Source organism: Pleurodeles waltl, chromosome 5, assembly GCF_031143425.1.
Source record: "Pleurodeles waltl isolate 20211129_DDA chromosome 5, aPleWal1.hap1.20221129, whole genome shotgun sequence".
Lineage (NCBI taxonomy): Eukaryota > Metazoa > Chordata > Amphibia > Caudata > Salamandridae > Pleurodeles > Pleurodeles waltl.
Genome location: NC_090444.1, coordinates 1,370,399,876 through 1,370,418,973, shown reverse-complemented (window position 1 = coordinate 1,370,418,973; position 19,098 = coordinate 1,370,399,876). Strand labels below are relative to the sequence as shown.

Sequence of the window (19,098 nt, the reverse complement as noted above, 5' to 3'; positions counted from 1 at the left end):
AACACCTACTGCGCCACCTCCAGACAAGAAGAGTAAAAAGATGGATCTCATGGGCAGGACATTTGAAGTGTACACAGCCAGTCATTTGCGTATAGCAAGCTCTAAAACCCTCCTGAACAGGTTTGCATACCAGCATTAGGAGGAGATGGCAGAGCTCATGAAACACCCACGTAAGCAAAACAGAAAGGGAACGCCATGCCTAGTGTAGGGAGGCAAGAATATTGCAAATACATGCCTAAAATCAGCATTGGATGCAGCTGACACAGCAAGTCGCCAAATGATGTCAGGAACAACAATATGCCGCCATTCATGGCAACGAATCTCCGCATTCAAACCGGAGGTGCACACCAACATCATAAATACACCGTTCGTTCGGGTCCAGCTGCTTGGAGGCACCGTTAATGAGACATTGCAACAGCTTAAAAAGGCCAAATAGACTGAAAAGTCCATGGGAGCATTTCAGTTTAGAGGAAACATGAGAATAAGGGCCGTGTCAACATGCAGGCCAGCAGGAAGAGGCAGTTTCCAAAATGGCTCAATATACCTGTGCTTCCAAAGTAGCAGCCAGTAATCTACACCCCAGCAGCAATGGCAGTACCAGCAACAAGGGTGCCAATCCTTTCGAGGAAAATCATGTAGGAGGGGACAGCCTCACAGGGGAGGCACAATCCCAGCAAACAAGTGACTTTCCCTATACAACAGCCTCTCACACTCAACACCAGTGGGAGGCAGAATAAAGACATTTCTTCAGTAGGGAAGGAAGAAGACATCAGACAACTGGATATTAAATGTCATAAGGACTGGATATTGCTTAGAATTGGCCAAGATACCACTAGCAAGGGGACCAAAGAATAAGGTCCATTCTAATGAAGAAACAGCACGTCTACTCAAGGAGGGAGAGGAATTGCTAGAAAACAGCAATAGAAAAGGTACTCAGAGCAGAGCTCAAGAGAGGAAATTACTCAACATATTTCCTAATCCCAAAGGTAGACAGGTCTCTACGCCCAGTTCTCGACTTCAGATTCATAAACACGTTTATGAAGACACAAAAATTCAAGATGACAACCTTACAAGAAGTCATTCCACAGTTGCAAAAAGGGGATTGCATGGCAACTATAGATTTAAAAGAGGCTTACTTACACATCCTAATGAATCTAAAGCACAAGAAATGCTTGATATTTATGGTGAACAAGACTCACTACCAGTTCAGAATACTAGCTTTCAGAATAAAATCAGCTCCAAGAGTATTTACAAAGTGTCTAGCAGCAGTGGCAGCATACTTAAAAAAGACAAAGGGGACATGTTTATCCCTATCTGGATGACTGGTTAGTAAGAGCAGACTCCCAAAACAAATGCAAACTGCATATACAATAGGTGGTGAGGACACTCTTCACACTGGGTTTCTCTATAAACATAGAAAAGTAGTCCTCAAATCCAGAATAAGAAAAATTATTTCTAGGAGCAAGAATCAAATCAATAGTAGGGAAGGCATATCCCAGCGAGAAGAGAATAGTATCACTACTTCAAGAAACACACCTTTACCTTGAGGAAGATGGCTTCATGCATCCTTTTAATCCCATATGCGAGATAACATGAGACCAATTCAGGAATGTCTACAAAACCAATGGTCACAAGCAACAGGGAGTTGGAAAGATCCAGTGGTTGTCACAGAGAAACTACGGCAGCAAATGGCATGGTGAAACAGATCACATATAACACAATGAAGAAAATGTGCACAACCAACTCTAACTATAACCATTGCTACAAATGACTCTCATGTGGGCTGGAGAGCTCACATGGGTTCCCTCAAGGTCAGAGGGAGCACAGCATATCAATGTCTTGGAGCTAATGACAGTGTTCCTATCCTTAAACGTCTTTCAGGAAGAGCGATTACGGAGAACAATATTGATCCAAACAGACAATGTCACTACAGTGCTCTACATCAAAAAGAAATGAATGACTTCATCAGTTGTAATGGATACCCAGCATTTTCCTACATCCCCCAACAAATGTGTGAAAGTGTGATTAAAATGTCATGCTATATTGGTAAATTGCTAACAGAGCAAATTTATCTCTGTAGCAAACATTACAAATAAATACGTTTGGCCACTGTCTGCTTTTACATTTTTTTTTAATGTTCATCATGAAAATAAGGGTGAAATTTGTGTTTTCTATTATTTCATCATGATGCAAAGCATCAAAGTGAACAGTCTATGTGACAACACTGAGCCAGTTTCAACCATCCCCTGACAAGTGACACCACAAAAACAAAAAACATCTTGTGATGTGATTTACAGAAATCGAGAAAGAACTAGTTCTTTGTAAAAATATTCAACTAGCATGAGTTATTCAGTATGTATAAGCACAAACAAATGTATACAAGAGCCTCTGTGAGAACAAAACTTCTGTAATCATATGTCACAGTTCATGCACCAATGTTTAACCATAATGCAGACTGCACAATGCTCAAATAGGGTGAATATATTAAAAATTAGTGTAACACAGACCAATACATCCAAGAATGTCAAACAGTACATGACATGGAGGATCCTCTAATATTTTTCAGGGCGCCACTTGGAGCAGTCCAAGTACAGCTTAAGGTACGCCAATGATGTTTTGACCCAATATCTGAACCAGCAGGTCTCATCTGGACATACACCATCTGCTTATCAACCTCTCTTAATAGTCTACCTGGCAGAAAACTTCAGAGGTCGATGTAAAGTGTGCATCAATCTCAAATGCCATCAACAGCAGCTTGTAACCACAGTGGATACGGTGTAATCTTGAGATGAATGTGTCTCCCTTAGCGGAGCCACACACATCGGCTTCATTCACCTAAGTGATAGATATAATATATCCAGTCTAATGTCTGTGATAACAAGCTGTCAAAAGTTCTGTAATTACATTGTGCCTCAAATCCAAAAGATTATTGCAAGTCCACAACGTGGAGCACATGATTAGACACCAGAATGAGCCCTTGGGTCTACAAAAGTGCTGTTCTTCTAAAGAAAAAAAAGGCTCCTGTGAACGTTTGTTTGTGCTTATACATACTGAGTAGCCCATGCTGGTTGGCTATTTTACAAAGAATCACTTTTAGTCAGTCCCGTGTGACCATGGTATCATGTTTCGATTGCTTAGTCCCACTTGGCCATAAGGTTTAATTCTGTTTCATATACTGTCACTCACGATCTAGGACTCTGTAGTCCATTAAAAATAGTGTAGAACCAAGCGGCAACAGGCAGCATTAGTCAAGCACACATGGTGGATGTTTAGCTCTTAAAATACATTCAGGTTATTTCCTTGTCCTCGGGGTTCCCAGGCAAGCTGATGAAGCCGCAGCCTTCATCGAGGCTATCCAACACCAGCCCCATATCTCTCCAAGAATAACTCGGACATAACAGCGTTCACACTAGGCAGACTGAAAGCTCATGCCTTTATGCACCCTGCCAATCTCACACACGTATCATGCATATTAAATAACCAGGCACTGTCAGGCAGCCCATCAGGCCTACACAGCCGCAGCCTGTCCTTTAGGGCAGAGGGGCCACCCCCCCCCCACCTTTTGCCCCTCATGAAGAGAGCCAGTCAGGCTGAGCAAAGGTCAGCCTGACAGACACTCTTCATGTTCAGCTCAGGCAGCCAGGAACGAGACATGTGCGATTTGCGCAGACTCCTGGCTAGCTGAACTTTGCTGGGCTGAAGAGGTCACAGCTCCTATGGGCGTGACCTCCTCAGCTCAGCAACGGTGCCTCAAGGCCCTTCCCCTCGGTGATGAGGGGAAGCGTCACCCGTTGACTCCGACCTGGGTGCTTCAGGTTTAAGCCCTGAAGTGCCCAGGGTGAGTGTCAATCAGTGACACCTCGTCACAAAGTGGGGTGGGGTTAGCAGTCTCACTGACCCTATCCCACTGTGACGAAGTTGGGACTGCTGCCTTCCCTTATTGGCTGACCTAAGGTCAGCCAGTGAGGGATGGCAGCAGTCCCAGCCCTCCTGGGACCTCCGAGCTGAAGGTAAGTGTGTGTGTGTGTTTTTTTTTAATGAATGTTTGGTGCGTGCGTGTATGTTTGAATGTTGATGAGTGTTGTGAATGGATGTGTGTGCATGTGTGAATGAATGAATGTGAGTGTGCTTCCCGCCTGCCTCCCTCCTAAAATTACCAGCCGCCACTGGGCCTACATCCTGGTGCATGGTGACTTTTTCTTTTATACTAGACCCTTGTAGACCGCGTGTCACAGTGCCACCTAATAACCAATGGGACCATGTCCACAGGGCTCTCTCCTCGTAGCAACACATGCATGTGACCGGTTCACAGTATGCACGCACCCTTTCATTTTATAAAGAGTGAATTTCACATTTTAAAAAAGGCAAACCCAAAACGTTGTACATATTTTTTGTCAGTAAATCAACCTCTGTTAGGCATGCATAACACAAATATCAAAAAACATTTGTTTTGCACGTCACAGTGGATCTTAACTTGTTTAGAATTTGTATGTATTCATGCAGATGAATGTTACGTAGACTTAGATTACAAGGCAAAGTAACACCTGCTGAATTTTCAGAAAAGTGAGCAACCTCGTCTAATGTCTACATTCAAAGCACTCAAGAAATTGCAGTTTTTCGTAAAAGATTTCATAATATATTGTACACTGTTGACATTTTTGTTTTAGCTCACCACCTTGCAAAAAGTACTACCGTTCCTTCCTCTCTCCAGAACTAGACCCCAAGTGATTTCTGTCAGTGAGAGGCTTGTAAGAGCACAGACAGCAATAAAAGTAATGAAAGAAAGGAGAAAGATGTTTCATTTGAAAGAGCTACATTTTATAAACATAAAGACATTAGTATGTCAAAAACAACATATGTTTTAATCTTATTGAAGTAATCTAACAATAACTTCAGAACGTCCATCTTTACTCTGATAAGTACCACTGAGATGTGGAAAACCATTTGTCAATTACCTGCTGTATAAGATGTGCTCACCCTAAGAAAAGATAACCCACACTGTTTGAATGCATGTGATGCAAGAAGTCTGAATCTTCACTGAGCCATCATTTTGCAGTATGAAATATAACATGCTTGTATAAATCTGCATTTGTTTGAGCACATCTCTTAGTATAACTGTGTCCAGCCTTGTTAGCACCACTAATATTTTAGTTTTCACATCAGTAGTCATTCAAGTAAACTCTCGTAGTCCATAAACATCAAATATCTTTTAACAGTGTGAACCAATAGCTAACATAGGGCATGATTTAGAGTTTGGCGGAACGGTGACTCCGTCACAGGTGTGATGGAGTAATCCACTCCACCAAACACTAAATCAGGCCCATAGTCTACAATGAAAGATATGTGTGGAATTTAAAAAAACACTAAGCATATTAAAAATATTTTGGGAAAAAAACAACTGCATGGTTTAATTTGATATTATTTGTTAGCTCTTTTGAGATTAAGCCCTGTAAAAATGTCCACTGCTCTACCAAAAGTAGCAGGAGGCTACCAATTATCTTAATCCTGTTCAATTTCAAAAGCATTCATTACAAAGATCAAATTTTAAATGGCCCAGAAAAGAGTAGCTGTCCACAAATAAGTTCTGAATTGCCATGTAAGATACTTGCCATGTTGTCACATTTTGTGGGGTATTTGTATAGTTCAAACCTGCCTACAAAGCAATGGAGTGTTGCAAGTGGCGCTGAAGCACAATCTTCATGATTGTTTAGCTATTGTTTAGTGGTGGGTACGGAATGAGGAAATTATCCTCATGTGCAAAGTGTTTATTGCAGAGTTCCTTCCCTTTGAGAAATGAAATAGTGAAGGTGACGTTCTGACCTTCAAGTGAAGGTGCCAGTCTGGTCTTCATGGATATGGGGTTCCAGATGTTAATCAGCAGTGCATGTCAACCACCAACCTGTCTTTCCTTTCCTTGGTTCCTCAGGTGTTACAGCTCAATAATGGAGACAATCTGGAGTTTGCAGAAAGCATGAAGCTTCTGTTCGAAACAACAGATCTACACCTGGCCTCTCCTGCTACAGTTACAAAAGCTGTAAGTATCTGACCAGAGAAGGACACATTTTGGATCCGTCTCAAAAATAAAAATTACAGCTCTGCAAAGAAATAGACCGGTGGTGAGAAGAACTGGTTAGCTTCAAGCTCATAGCAGCACTGTCTATAAGCACAATTATTTGTTCACACCCCCATAAATTAACCTGGTAAAAGCCCTTGAGCAAGATCAAAAAGTAAGTCAAGATTTACTCTGTATGGTGAAAGTCAAAGATATTTTGGTGTACGTGGGGCAGTATGTATTTGAGATAAATACATAGATAATGTATACACTAAAAAAAAGCATGAACGTATCTCACCTCTTGAATATCAGGTCACCCCACATCCAAAGATGCAGCAATGCAACAGATGGGTTGTGGCCTGTGGAACCCGTGCTTCAGAGACTACAGGAGGAAATTGACTCTAGACAGAAACACATCATTATCCATCCTGATACTGGATGCATAATTGCAAGACACCCAACACTGGTGCCCAAGCCTCCAAGAGAGTGTTCTGGCTATAGTTTTCTTGAATTATTCTATATTCAAGGTTTCAGTGAGGATCAGTCTAGAATTTGGTAGGGTCTACTGTTTGGAGTCCTTAAAGTGTCATCATCTGGTGATAACCTTGAACTGATATGACTGTTTCAGATAGTATTGATACATATGGATAGCACTTTTAAAGAGCACTAGCAGGGCTTCTCTTTTTTGACAAGTAATGTAAATGAAAGTGTGTGATGTGTTAGCTTCTCCAGGCTTGTGTCAGTTGACGGACATATGATAATGTCAGGGAAGTAATATTGCAAAATAAGTATTTAATTGTCATATCTGAAAACAAATGTTTGAGGCAGGTGTGGCATTGATACACATGCTGCATAATCCTGCCATCTAGTGTTGGGCTCAAATGTGTGCAAGTTGATTTTCTTCAAAGAAAGTCTTTTGAGTTACGAGGTAGTGTGACTCCTCCAATTGCTGGTAATGCACATGGTCATTGACACCATTGTTAGATTATTTTCTTCTGCCTTCAGGTTGGGACGTGTTCTCTTCTGCTCTGGTTCGACATCCTTGTACTCTAGCTTTCTCTATTATACCTACTTTTCATCTGTATTGTTTTTGATCATGGTACTTTCTCACACTTTCCTGTTCGATTCCACGATGTCAACTTTGACAGGGTGACTCACACCGACCGGGGCCCCTCATGGGCCTTTGCCCTTCAGAGCTCTGATTTCATTCTTAAGTGTTCCACCGCATCATGTCCACTCGGTGATGGAATGGACACCTTTTTGATTTTGTCTTCGGTGTCACTCAAAATATCCTTGCACTGGCCTTCATCAGGTATGTAATTTGTGCCTCTCCCCTGGGTATGAAGTGGCCAGCTGTGAGGCCTGTTGCTCCTTCAAGTCCAAGAAAACTCTCCATGACTGTCAAGCTCAGTGCCTCGAGATGTCTTGAAGGAGCATGGACCAAACACCAGGCCTCTTCAGACCCAAGGACGTTGAGGTAGAACTACGTGCACAAGTTTCAGCTGCAGATGAAAGGAACTTCTCACCCGATGATAGCTCTGGCTCCGAGATCGAAATGCAAGTTCTGCCTCCAGCTCAACTAGCTGTGAGTACTGTGCCCCACCAACTCAACATCGACCCCAGCAGACCACCACAAAAGGTCAAGCTAAAACCATTGCTGGGCCACCACTGCCTTCGGGCTATGGTTGGCACCGACCGTCTATTTTGGATATGCCCAGCCCAAGTTCGGCACTGAAAAAAACCAGTCATCAAAGTTGCATGCTTTGGAGTCTACCTTCAGAGCTGGAACCTTCAGCATCGAAAAAAACACCCGATGTTGGCTCTGAAACCAGCTGCTTCAGAGCGCAGACCTTCGGCACGGAAACACTCAGTCGAAAACGTTCACACACAGCAAGCCCTGTGCGACCCGTGCTTCAGAGGCTACAGGAGGAAATTGTCTCTAGACATAAGCACATCATGATCCACTCTGGTACTGGATGCATAATTGCAAGACCTCCTGCCACCAACGCTGATGCCAAAGCCTCCAAGAGACAGCTTTCTTTTGGGGAAGCTTTGGATGTTCCAACTCCACCAAAGCACAGGACAAAATGGACAAGGCCACAAGCCCTGTGCACATCACCCCACCACCTAGACCAGCTGCACACCATACACCCTCACCACCTACTTCACTGGCTGCCCCTGCACCATATATATCAAAGGTCAACTTCCTCCAGAGTCTTGGTTGTGGCAACAGCACGTAAAAGAGCCAATTCACAAACATCTGGTGAGACGCCTCCACCAGATAAGGAGAGTAAAAAGATTGATGCAGCTGGAAATAGAGTGGTCGCCCAATTCACCAATCACTGGCGGATCGAAGTTCTATTGGTCTCCTCTTCAGATACAATAAGGCTCACTCGGATGAGATGGAGTAGATATTACAAAACCTCCCAGAAGAACATAAAAACGGGCATATCAAATTTGCCTGGGAGGGCAAATTAATATCTAATACCACAATTTGCTGTGCCCTCGATGCTGCTGACACTGCAGCTAGAGGGATACATTTTAGCATATTATTATGTAGGCATGCTTGACTCCGGTTCTCAGTGTTTAAACCCGAAGTTCAACAAAATCTCCTGGCCCTCACATTTGATGGGGAACATCTTTTTCGTCCTCAAGTAGATGCTCTCCTTGAGGAAATCAAAATAGATAATGAAACAGCTAAGGCTATGGGAGCTCTGCAAACACCTAGACCCAGTTACGCAGCGAACCATAACAATGGATGCTTCCTTTATAGAATGGGGAGCACATTTGCAGGATCTAAATGCCCAGGGTGATGGAAACATGCAGAAATCAACACCCTACAAAAGAAACCATCAGCAAACTCCAGTAAACTTAGCAGCTACCGACTGATCTCCCTACTCCCGTTCACAGCCAATGTATTAGAAAAAGCCATCAACCAAAGTTCTCCTAACATCTGAAACAGAAGTTCCTACTCAGTTCCCCTAAGCCAGATTCTGCTGCAGTCACAGCACTTAGACAACGCTCATTGCAGCTACCGACGACATCCGAGCCCTACTCGACCAAGGAGAGACTACACCTCTGATCCTCGTAGACCTCTCGGAAGCATCTGATATGGTCTTCCACCTTACACTCATCACAAGGCTGCACAACATAGGCATCCACGGAACCGCCAACAAATGGATCACTACCTTCCCCAATGGAAGAACACAAAAAGTCTACCTCACCCCCTTCACCTCCAAACCAAAGAAAATCATCTGTGGATTACCCCAAGGATCTTTGCTCACCCCCACCTCTTTAACATGTATATGACACCTTTAGCTGACATCGACAAAACCCACAGACTCAACATCATATCCTATGCCAACAACACACAACTCATCCTCTCCCTCTCTGAAGGCAACACCAAGACCAACTTCCACAACTGCATGACAGATGTCATCACATGCCTGAAGCTCAACACAGACAAGACAGAGGTGCTGATTTTCGGAAATAAAAGCTCTCCATGGGACGCACCCGTGTGGCCCTCAGAACTCTGACCTATCCCTACTCCCACCTACCACGCTAAGAACCTAGGCATCATTCTGGGCAACAAGATAACCATGACGACTCAGGTCAACTCCATCTCTTCTTTCTGCTTCTTTATCCTCTGCATGCTTCATAAGATATTCAAATGGCTACTCCAAAACACCAGGCCCTCATCTCCAGCCAACTGGACCACGGCAACGCTCTCTACGCAAAGATCGCAGCTCATCTCTGATGACTACAGACAGACCACATGGTACACTGCAGCCAGAATCGTCCTGGATCTCCCTAGATGAACCCACATCACCCACTGCCTCAGGGAACTCCACTGGCTTCCTGTATAGAAAAGATGCCAGTTCAAGCTCCTGACCCATGCATATAAGGCCCTATACAATTGCGGAGCCACCTTCTTGAACCACCACCTGAACCTCCATTAGTCCACCAGACACCTCTGCTCCGCGTCACTTTCTCTAACCCTCACCTTTCTCATCCAACATAACAGATGCGGAGGTCATTCCTTCACCTACCAGCAGCAAAGACATGGAATCAGCTACCCTTTCATCTACAGAACTCCCATCTCTTCCAGAGTTCTGAAAATCCCCGGGGGCCTGGCTATTAGGCTAATCAACTGGACCCTGCCAGCATTTGGATACCCTCACAGGTGACAAGTACCGCTCCACAAATCTACTGGTTTATTAATAGACAGCAACTTGACGCAGTGTGTGGAAGGAGAAGATGGAATATTTGTAAGGCACGTTTGCCGAATAAGCTAAACATGCACTGGCCATGTTTAAAAGGGGAGTGTAATGTATGTGGAAAAGTCAAACATATATCCATGCATTCTTACTGCGACATACGTAAATGTTTTTTCAAATTATTGTGCTTTAATAAATTCAGTGCAGTGAACACTTAGATTACATGCTGTGAAAATGTTTTCGAGAAAAGCTTCTCTTTAATTTTCTCGATGACTTATAATTTGCAAAGCTATCAACAGCGCTAAACATGATCGGAAGCTTAAACTCATGATATTCTGATTAAATTGGACACTTTTCTGTATATACAAGAAATAAAAATTCAGCGCTCTGAATATGCTCCTCATTTACTCAGAGCCGTTCATAACAAGAGGGTTGGTAAGCCTCTACTCTGAATGGTGTCCTGGGTCTTCAGATACCAAAACACGAACCACGTGTTGCACAAGGCTTGACTGCTAGCTGTGTTTAAGTTAATACTTTGTAAGTAGGGCGGATCTAAAAGTTGGATTAAGACAAATCGTTTAAAGACATAGAGGGGGCCATTACGACCCCGGCGGTCGGCGGTAATGTGGCGGTATGTATCGCCAACAGGCTGGCGGTACTTACCGCCACATTATGACATTGGTGGGTTGGCTGAAGCCAACCCGCCTGTGTACCACTCCAACCGCCACGGCAGTAACAGCCACCAGGCTGGAGATACCATTGTGCCACATGCAGGATTATGACCCCACCTAACGCCATGGTTTTTGTGGCGTTTGTAATGCCACAAAAACCATGGCGGTTGGCCATATCAGTGACAGGGACTCCCTTCCCTGTCACTGTTAGGGGTCCCCCCCCACCTCTCCAGATACCCCCACCTCTCCAAATCCCCCCACCCCCCTACATCCACGCCCCCCCTTCACACACACATACACACACTCATTCACATATACATACATGCATGCATACATCCAATTGCAGACACATCCGCACACACTTCCAAACATACACGCAGACACGCATTCACATTTCACAACATACACGCACTCACAAGTCTGTACATGCACACACGCATTCAACACTAAACACACACCCGCATACACGCACACACATACATGCACACACCCCCACACACACACACAACACCCACCACCCCACCCCCTGTCAAAGACCCAACTTACCTGGATCCAGGGGGTCTTCCGGCAGGAGACGGGACGGGGTGCTGCTACAGCCAGCAGCACCCGCCAGCAGAACACCGCCTGGCAGTATTGTTTGTCATAATATGGCTGGCGGCGGTCTACTGGCGTGGCGCTGCTGGTGGTAGCAGCGCCACCTTACCGCCATCCACCAGTATGGCCACAGCCGGATTTCCGCCATTCATGTGGCGGAAATCCATCTGTGGTCATAATATGGTGGACAGCTGGTAGCCGCGGCGACGGACTTTTGGAGGCCGTCGCCTTGGTGGTAGGCGGTTTTTACAGTTTTACCGCCTTACAGTTTACAACTCCAGCTGTGGCATGGTATTATTGGTGCTGTTCTGTGACATGAGCCTCCTGATGCCGACCTCTAAGTGGGTGAAAGAACCAGAAAGGACTAAATACTGAATAATTGTGCCACCAAGTGAATAAGAAATAGGGATCCCCAGCCTCTGGTGTTCTTAAGCGGTGATGTGCCCTGCCTGGTTTGTACCTCATACACTGTGAGAGCTGGGAACAAGACAGTGGGAAAGAGTGATGGGCAGAGAATATGCAGGTGAGAAGACAACCCAAGTCCCTCAAAAATAATAAACAACAATGCAGAGCTGAGTGACCAGCACGTTTTCTGTGAATAAGCAGCCTTATATCAACCTCTAGAATTTGTCTTTCAGGTTTATTTCTCATCACTAGTAACTTATCAGGCCATCATTCAGAGATAAATTAAGACATGGTATCTGTGTCATGGCTACAGTGATGAGAATTGTTAAGTTCTTTGGACAAAACACAGACATCTAAGTTGCCGCTCAGCAGTGTAAGGGCCAGTTGCTGGAGTATGTCATAATAAGATGCAATATGACTACTCAGTTTTACAGAATTATTTGCGCAAATCATTAAATTTAGGGCCTCTTTTACGAGGCCTTAGTGGCATACTGTGCCATTGGAGTGCCCTTTTTTTAAGCTCGGGTGGTGTAGTGTGCCAGCCCATATTTACATGGCCCCGCAAAGCCACCTTGCAAGGCTTTTAATGGTCTTGTAAATATAGACCCCTTTCATGCATAACACTGCGTGAAAGGAGCGTTCCATGGGTGTTGCTTGGGATGTTCTCCTGCAATACTGACGCATTCCAAGATTTACAGGTCTGGGAATGCATCAGATTCCATTGTCGCCTCAGGGGTGGTGTAAGAATGACACAACAGGGGGGGAAATATTTATTTTTCCCTGTTTTCTTCCTCTTTCTATGTGTGCTGTGTTCTGCAGCACACATAAAAAGAGGAAAACACCTCTTGTGATTGTTTTTGTGCAGGAGGGTGCAAGAGTGCCTGCACTGGGGCTTGTCAGCAATTTGTGCGCCAACACAGGGCGAGAGGACAGAAATGCACTGTGTCTTGTAGATACGCCGCATTTCTGCCCTTTCCCATTGGCTCAGGGCGGCGCAGGAAGGCACTTGTAAATGAGGCCCTGAGTGAGACCGGCTAATTGCATACCCTGTTTTCTTCTTGCAGGGAATACTCTACCTAGAGGGAGAAGTGTTGGGTTGGAAACCTTTAGCAAAAACCTGGCTAGATGGAAGAAATCAACAAGAAATTACTGTAAGTACTAAATGTGTCTTTTTTTTATTAATCAAGCTTTGCCAAAAATGCAAAATGTGAAGCAAGCTTGGTCTCTCATCATGAAATATATTGAAGGCGCGTGTATAAATGTAAGTGTTACAACATTCTAAAGGATATGTGATTTCAGTTTCACCAGAAATACAAACAGTACTAAGATGTACGCAAACAGTGTGCATAGCCTGGATGTTGGATCTGTGGGACGTAGATAATTCTGATATAACATACTACCTTTTTCACACCTGCCTCTTTGTGCAGCTTTGTGGTGTGAGTTTCCAAAAGGACCTCAGCGTTTGCACTGAATATTGAAAGCTGTAGTTTGGTGTTAGTAATTCACGGGAGCCATTTGAGAAGAAATGTAGGGTAGCTGCTAGCTTGACTTTTTTGGAATTGGCTTACCTGGACTTAATATTGTCATTCACTACATGATCACATTCTGCAGTCTCGACTATATCACCTTATCTGCCTTACGCTCAGTTCCCTTGACTGTCCAAAGGTTAGAATGAATAAGGGCAGACAGAAATAGCAAAACTGTGTTCTAAAGAGGCAAACAATTCAGTTTTTAATCTGTACGATGGTTGAAAGGAGAGGCAGTGGGGATCCTGGTGACATGAAGCAGTAGTGGTGGAATAGTGAGCCCACCATGTTTCACATCCTGCCCCCACCTAAAAGCTGTGGTAGCCCCGCCTTCCAGAGCTGCCTATACTACTTTCCCTCTCTTCCAGCTTGGATTGGCAGCATCTCTCCTCCCTCCCGTTCTGCTGCATGTCCTCCGTCTCATCCCTTCTCTCTCGTATTTCTGCACTTTTCCACACATCTCTCTCAGATGTGTTTTTTTTTTATTTGTAGTCCTCATTTACATAAAGGAGAGGTAGAATCCCAGGTATACAGAATCGGAGACTTTATTTACCACAGATACCAAGCCGCAGTTTCTCAATGCCTGGTCTATATTCTCTTACAACACACAACAGGAGCGAACTCTTGTGCCCTGGTACTTTTCCTTTTATAAGTTCCTTTCTTTTTGTAATTATTGGACCCAAATTTGATATTTCATTGTGCTCTCACAGGTCAGTGTGCACAGTCTTATACCATTGTGCCCATAGTTCCCACATCTCAACCCTCTAACTGGAAAGGCAACTACGATCCAAACAGTTTATTTGTTGAGCAGAAATTACCCAGTTTGTATATAGTGGGGGTACGGAGGACACCCATTTCAAGCATATCTCTGTTTGTGCAAGAAGAAGAATACGAATAATAGAGATGCATGCTTTCTCCGTAACTTGAGTAAAAACTCAGTGCCATCTAGCTACCCAATAATCACCAGTGCAAGGCTTACCGCTATTTCTTTTCTAAACATTTCTGTTAGGGCCTTACCCACTTCTTGCCAGAACATCTTGATTGTGGGACACTGCCAGAACCAAGGACATCACCTGCCCTCTCCATACCACCTCTCAAGCAAGCCTATGTTTCCTGACGTCCTCGGCTTGATAACTTCTTAGCTGTTCAATACTCCCTGTGCACTGTAAATAGATGGCTTTTCCTGAGAGAAGCTGATTTTACAGTAGACCATAAAATAAACATCAATACTTGCTATACATTTGTCAACTCGAGCGTCCGCAGGTCCCTCTTCCATATTTCATCTGGCAAGGTAAAGTCCCCACCCTCGCTTTACATTAACATCATGTACCATTTAGAACTTCTCTTCTTTGAGGGGGATTTCCTTGTATTATTTTCTTCCCAATCCCTATTGCCTAGTCCGTCTTTGCCTAATCCATGTGCCCAGCTTGCCAGCTGTTAAAACTTGAATTTAGATATTCTGTTGCTTGTGATCACTGACAAATAGTCCCAAGAAATTAGGGAGTTCTTCACAATCACTTGACCACACTTATTGATGCCCGCATTGATTAACAGACCTGCTAACTTATCTTGCAGACACTTCGGTGTTCCATGTGAATTCCATATTGGTGTGAGGTCACTGTAATAGGGCATCCCCATAACCCGTCTAACCTGAAACCAAAGCTTACAGGCTGCAACCAAGATCCTCAGCATGACCTTTTTTCAAATAATTTGGGTGGCCAAATTTAAAAAGGAAGACGTTACCTCCCTGAGGCAGATCTCTAATTAGAGCTTGAAATAGACGAGGAAACGACAGACCACTGGATAGCAGAATCGTTAAATTTTTTAGTTTGAAAGCCCAGCAGTACAGCTGGAAATCTGGGACTGCTATACCTCCTTCTGTTATCCTCCTGTGTAGTTTCCTCCAGGCAATTCTTACCCCCTTACATGACCAGGTGAAACTGCTTATCTCCCCCTACAATGTCTTCACCCAGTCAGGTTTAAAAGATAATGGAATTACGTTAAAAGTAAAAGTAAATTTTGGGAGTATTGTCATCTCAATGATATTAGACCTTCCCATTGATGAGAGTGAGAGACAGCTCTATGATTGCAATAGTCTCCTTGTTACTGTCAATATTTTATTGAAATTAATCTGGGCCATTTTATCCAAGTCTTGTACCACCTTAACTCCTAAGTATCTTATTTTCTTTTTCAGGAACTGGCTATCCTAATGGGTATTCCATGTCATTATTTCCGTCTTTTGTTGGTTGACCAAATAGCCAGAGACTCTCCCAAAGTCATCCAAAATATGCAATACCAGTGGGAGAGAGTCTACAAGGTCTTGTGTAAATACCATCAAATCATCCGCGTAAAGCAAAAAAAATTCCCTCCATCCATTACAGTCAAAGGGCGCAATACCCTGATTCGCCCTAATTGTGTTTGCTATAGGCTCAATATATAGATTAAAAAGGAGAGGTGACAGTAGGCACCCCTGTTGTGTAGCTCTCTCTCGCCTAATCTGTTTAGTTGATTTTCCGTTCCCTACGATTCTCGCTGCTGGCTTTTTGTAAATTGACCTGATTGCCTATGCAACTTGCTCTTCTAAATCATATTGTTGAATAACATGATTTAAAAAGGGCCACCTCACCCTATCTAAAGTTTTAGAAGCGACAAAGGTCATAATTGTTAGTGCAGATTTTTTTTTTCCTGTAGCCATATCGATCGCACCGACCAAACCATGTATTAGTTTGCGGATTTGTCGGCCCTTAATAAACCCCTTCTGATCCTCATGGACTAAAGTCCTGTTCATCTTTTCTAATCTCTTCGCTTACACTTGCAAGTAGACCTTACAGTCACTGTTAAGTAACAAGATCGGTCTATATGACTCACAGATCTTAGGGTCTTTATTTGGTTTTAAAATTATGCTAATTATGGCTTCATCCCAGGATTGCAGCAGGGTGTGACCCTCAGAGAAAAAATCCCTCTCGGATGTGTTGTATCTCTCCTCCCTCATCCTCACATACTCTCCCATAGGCAGCTGCACCTTTTCTCTTGTCTTTATCTGCCAGTTTTGCTGTTGGCGTGACCAGTCTATTAATAAATAGAGTAGTGATGAATAAACACAACAGTAAATACGAACCAGGCACAGAGATCTGACAAAGAATGCTGGAATAAAGAAACCTGTACAATGGTGAGAGGATAGAGAAGGAAAGGCTGGGTGCGTGAGTGAGTGCGATCCTTGGAAGAGTAAAAGGCAAGAAGAGCTGATTGGGAGACAGCTGCAAGCTAGAAGTGTCTGGTATGACAGAAAGGGGCGGGTGTACTGAGTCTGCAAAAGATTATTTTATTTTCCATACAGCGCCATTTTGTTACAGTGCATTCAAAATTTCTATACTATGTCCAGAATATTGCCCATCTTCCATCTTGAATGTGTGCTATGGTGCTTTATTTCGTTATTTATTTTGCTTACAATGGATACTGCTTTTTTTCAATGCTGACCAGCATCAGCAAAAGTCTTTGAAAAAGCCAACAGGTCACAAAGATGAGAGCTGTTGGCTTTGCCGATGCTTATTAATTTTACACTGTGAAAGAGTTTTGTATGTTATGAATAACGGACCCGTAATGTGCGCAGGACCTACTTTGTCAGTATTGGTTTAGGGATTTACTTAAGCATGTTTTACAAATGGCCACATCTACTTTTGTGATGGCAACTATCCTACCTACGGTTATTACATATGATTTACATTTCACTTTGAATATTTCTTTAAAGGAAAATATTTATAGATGATGAAAGTGTTCACTGTTTTTTCTCTCTAGGTTCTTTCGAAAGCCTTCTACAAGACCTTGGATCCGATACTGAATTTTGTCCTTCATGACGCTAAGTAATGATATAGCTTTTATATGTCAGATGCTTTATGGTGCACCCACACTGTCTTCACTTTATTGCAGTTAAAGTATATTACTGGCAGACATATTCCAGATAAAAAATCTACAGCTGCCTGTTCCTTATAAGTGGAAGGAAACCTGAGCGTGGGATACGGTAGTGATGTGTTGTCATTGTTAGGACACTTGGCCTTTGCAGTTGTGTCTACAGTGAGGTATTACGAGAAAAATCACATAATAATCCCCGTTTCTGGTATTTGGAATGATTGCCTTGTAGAAGAATGAGGTACATTTTTAATGGCCACTTATTCTCCGATAAGCAACTATTCTCTTCATTCAGTTTAAGACTATTCGCCTCTCTTTCATGAGCCTTTTCATAAAAGCATGCCATATTTCAGAAACTGAGGCCCTTCATTTAGTTTTTCTATAAGGAGCAGAACGTGTGAAGTGAAAGAAAGAGACGCGATGCATTGTAAAATCACACCAAAGGTAAATGATTATAGCAGGACTGATAGTTAAGGGCCCACTCCTGACCTAAGGCAAGGCCTTATATTGAGGAATAGTGCCTTTACCCTATCAGTATAACTCGAGGCAGAAGGGTGATTATGCTATTAGAACACTCCACCCAAGGGTAGGATGTTCTAAATCAAACAGGGTAAAACAGAAAGACAAGCATCAGAGTGTTGGAGCAGAAAGTGTGTCCCAGTCATGAGTGAACCTAACAGAAGTATCTTCACAAATACGCAGTCCACGTCCTTGTGCTGTCCATCCTCTCGTCTTCATATATCACTGGCACGTGGCTCATGTCAACAGTGGTTCGGTCCTTCAAGTAACAACCATTTCTGGTCGGTCTACTTGTATGTGTATCATATTTTGTGCAGGGATTTTCAAACTTAAAACAAAAGCGCCAAAACATCCGTTCCGGAATATAAAGCTCTTGGGGGCGATGTTATTAAGTGTTGAACATTAGGGTATGATTCCTAAACAATAACCGCCTTTCTTAGAGTCTGCCACTTGGACAAAGGAGATCTTTCCACGAGTATCACCCAATATGAGGGAAATCATTCTAGTGTCTGTCACTGTTTTTAATTTTGAGATTTTTATAAGATGTATTTATGTTATTACATTTTCTAAAGAATTGTTTTGTAATTGATATTTCGTGTGAATTGTGGTACCTGCTGAACATTATCAGTTAATTAACTGCCGTGATTGCCTCCAGCTGTGGGCAGTAATGCTTAATAGCTGCTTCTCATACACATGATTTTATTGTAATGTGCTCTCTACCATACATTTTGTTACTCAGCCCTTTATTGCATAAGATGATGACAAGGTATACAAGACGCAAGCCATAACTTAGCTGTAGATAAGCATTCTCTAGTCTTAATAATGGTCGCCTGTCAAGTGTGGTAACTCTGTTCATTCGTCTGTGTGCCATGGCTGTGACTCTTCCATAAAAGGGTTGCTTGTTTCCCTTCAGGCCCCTGGTGCCAGTCACGGAGGTTGGCCTGTTCGGTACCTGCACTAAGCTACTGACGGCCATGTTGAATGACAAGGCTCAGAGCATCGGAGGACAGCTGCACATTGAGAGGCTTTTTATCTTCTGCCTGATTTGGTCAGTGGGGGGACTCCTGGACACCACAGAGATGAAGAAGTTTAATGAACTCATAAAAGTTTACACATCTGTGTAAGTATCTCGTGCCCTGAAGTCTCAATAGCGTTTTCTTTGTATTAGAGTTTTTGCACTAACAGTCTGTGCACCACACTCTTTCGGG

At 43.3% G+C, this 19,098-nt stretch overlaps 1 protein-coding gene across 1 annotated transcript in view; it reads left to right on the top strand.

Moving 5' to 3' along the window:
• Window positions 1-19,098, top strand: part of LOC138296482 (uncharacterized) — a 1,064,486-nt gene that overhangs the window by 667,756 nt on the left and 377,632 nt on the right. Inside the window, exons 54-57 of the mRNA XM_069235627.1 lie at window positions 5,927-6,034; window positions 13,004-13,090; window positions 17,261-17,325; window positions 18,804-19,010. Of these exons, the coding sequence (XP_069091728.1) occupies window positions 5,927-6,034; window positions 13,004-13,090; window positions 17,261-17,325; window positions 18,804-19,010 (467 nt within the window). The remainder of the gene's footprint in view (window positions 1-5,926; window positions 6,035-13,003; window positions 13,091-17,260; window positions 17,326-18,803; window positions 19,011-19,098) is intronic.